Source organism: Emiliania huxleyi, assembly GCF_000372725.1.
Source record: "Emiliania huxleyi CCMP1516 chromosome Unknown EMIHUscaffold_182, whole genome shotgun sequence".
Taxonomy (NCBI): Eukaryota; Haptophyta; order Isochrysidales; family Noelaerhabdaceae; genus Emiliania; species Emiliania huxleyi.
The window spans coordinates 247799-250076 of NW_005200763.1; the positions used below are offsets into that span (position 1 = coordinate 247799).

The window sequence follows — 2278 nt, forward strand, 5'->3', positions numbered from 1 at the left end:
ATCGGTGTACTCGCTGCTCGTGTCGATGCTCTGGCGAGGGCGCGGGCTGCCGGCTCGGCCTCGGAGCGCAGCCCGCGGGCGGCGAAGCTTGACGAAGTAGGAAAGGAGAGCGGCGAGGGCTGCGACGCCGACGACGGCCGGCACGACAATGGCCGCCACGGGAATGCCCGGAGGCGGGGCGGAGGGCGGCGGGCTTGGCGGGCTTGGCGGCAGCGGCGGAGAGCTTGGTGGGGCCGGCAGGCAGCACCCGCCCGGGTCTCCGCCCGTCTCCCAGAACGCAACCGCTATGGGGCACGAGTAATCGATATACGTGCCGCGGTTTGCGCCTGCCGTCCAGTATGCGTGCGCGTCCTTGCACGTGTACGGGACCCAAAGGTACTTGTCGGGATGAAACACGCACTCGGTCTTGTTCACCCCCACGGGCAGGCCCGTTTCAGGGTAGTTTGTGTCGCCGATCCAGTCTGCAGTGTTGTCGCAGGCAAATGTCTCACCGTCGCGCTTACAGCAGCCGTAGCCGGCAATGGTGTCGCTCTTGTACGTCGATTCGGGGCAGATGTCGCACAGACCGGGCGCTCCGCACTCGCAGATCGCGTTGCTAGACTGGATCCACGTGCTACAGGTTATCGGTGACGTGATGTTATCGGGAACGCTGCATCCGTCGGTGTTTTGGTATCCCTGCGTGCAGACTCGGCCTATCGACGCACAGTACACGGCGCACGTGCTGTATAAGTTGACGGACCGGTCAATCAGGACCTTGCAGTCGCCGCAGACGATGCTTTGATCCTGCCACGCCGCCTCGTCGCCGCAGGACATTACAGAGCAGACTCGATTTGCGGCGGCCTCCGGCGTTCATTGGGATGATGGCAGATCCTGAAAAAAGGAATCCGCGCGAGTCCTAACTCGCGTGCCGTCAATGATTCCTTCCTTTGGGTAGTGAGGTTAAATTTCTTTCTTTTTTCGCGATGCGCTCCCTACTCAAGGTTCCCAGGTGTCCCTGATCGTCCTTGAACAAGATCCTGCTCGTGCAGGTGGGGACCCTGTCCCCTTCTGCTTCTCCCACCCCTCGTAAATAAATAAAACGGACACCTCTACTAGGAGATGGGTAAAAAGGAACAGGTCCCCGCCCTGCGGTCTTTGTGCAGGGTTCTTTGTGGGTGTGGTCGGCGACTAGCCGGGGTCGTCCTCCCGATGGGGGGCTAGCACTAGCCGTCTTCCACATGGTCCCTCGGGTCCCTGCTGCTCCTAATCTCGTCGTACATCCTCCTGCTGATCTCCGCAACATCCTGCTCCCTCCCTCGTCTCGCCCTGCGCCTCCGCCTCCCCGTCGTCCGCCCTGCGTCGTCTGGTGACGGGTCCTCCATAGTCGGTTGAGGTCGCCGCCCTCCTCGTGCCTCTTCCCAACGTTCCCTCGGCGGCCGATGCCGTCTGCTCCGGCTCCCCAGTCCCCGGGTCTGCCCTGCTCTCGTCTGCGCTAGCTTCTGTTTCGTCATCACTGATGTCCGTCCTCTTCTTTCTCCTCTTGTTGTATGCTTTGTACATCCTCGCGTCGATTCCTTTTCGCGTGAGCACCACCCTGAAGCCCGCCCAGCAGCTGAACCGCTCCCTAAGTCGAAGGAGCATCATCAGTCTCACCCACTTCGCTCGCTGCCCACTGTCTCCGCTCCCTCCCGCTTGAGCCGCCGTCGCGGCCCTCGTTCGTCCCACTGGCTGTTGGCCCGTCCCCACGTTACCTCTGTTATCCCTCCTCCTCCGCGACTCCCTCAAGGCTGGCCGGGCCTCCTTCCACCCAGCGAAGAGCTTCCTCAGCCACTCAATGTGTTCCTCTCTCTTCATTATGCGCGCGGTAGCCTCATCGTTGAGCTGGATCCACCTCTGCACCGCTCCCGTCGCCGCCTCGGCCACGACTTGCAAGTTCCTCGTGACCCCGGCGCCAAGGTCCCTCCGGCTCTTCTCCGAGAGATCATCTACCAGCGCCGGCAACACCCCCCCGACGGCTGGGGCTAGTGCCTCGTACCCGTCCTCATCCAGCACCCTATAGCGTGAGCCCTTCAGCGCAGCGACATGCGCTATCCTCAGCGTCTTCAGTGTATCCTTGGAGTCGGGGGCCCCCTGTGCTATTTTGCTTATCAGAACCCCCCCACCAAAGGTGGCGTTACTCTGAGGAACCATCTGGCCTGCTCCCTATTCCCCAGGCAGGCGCCCCTAAGCAAGTGCGCCATTGTCGCCCTAGGCGGGTTCTCATCTTCCTCGGTCCATTGCTTGCGCGGTTTTCCGCACG

The 2278-nt window shown here is 62.2% G+C and overlaps 1 protein-coding gene across 1 annotated transcript; it reads right to left on the reverse strand.

The window, feature by feature from the left end:
- Positions 1-247: 247 nt before the first annotated feature.
- Positions 248-813, reverse strand: EMIHUDRAFT_232564 (hypothetical protein; the record flags this gene model as incomplete). The annotated part of the gene is made up of 1 exon (XM_005783117.1): positions 248-813. A coding segment is annotated over one exon (566 nt), but the record flags the coding sequence as incomplete, so codon positions are not given.
- Between the last annotated feature and the right edge of the window lie 1465 nt (positions 814-2278).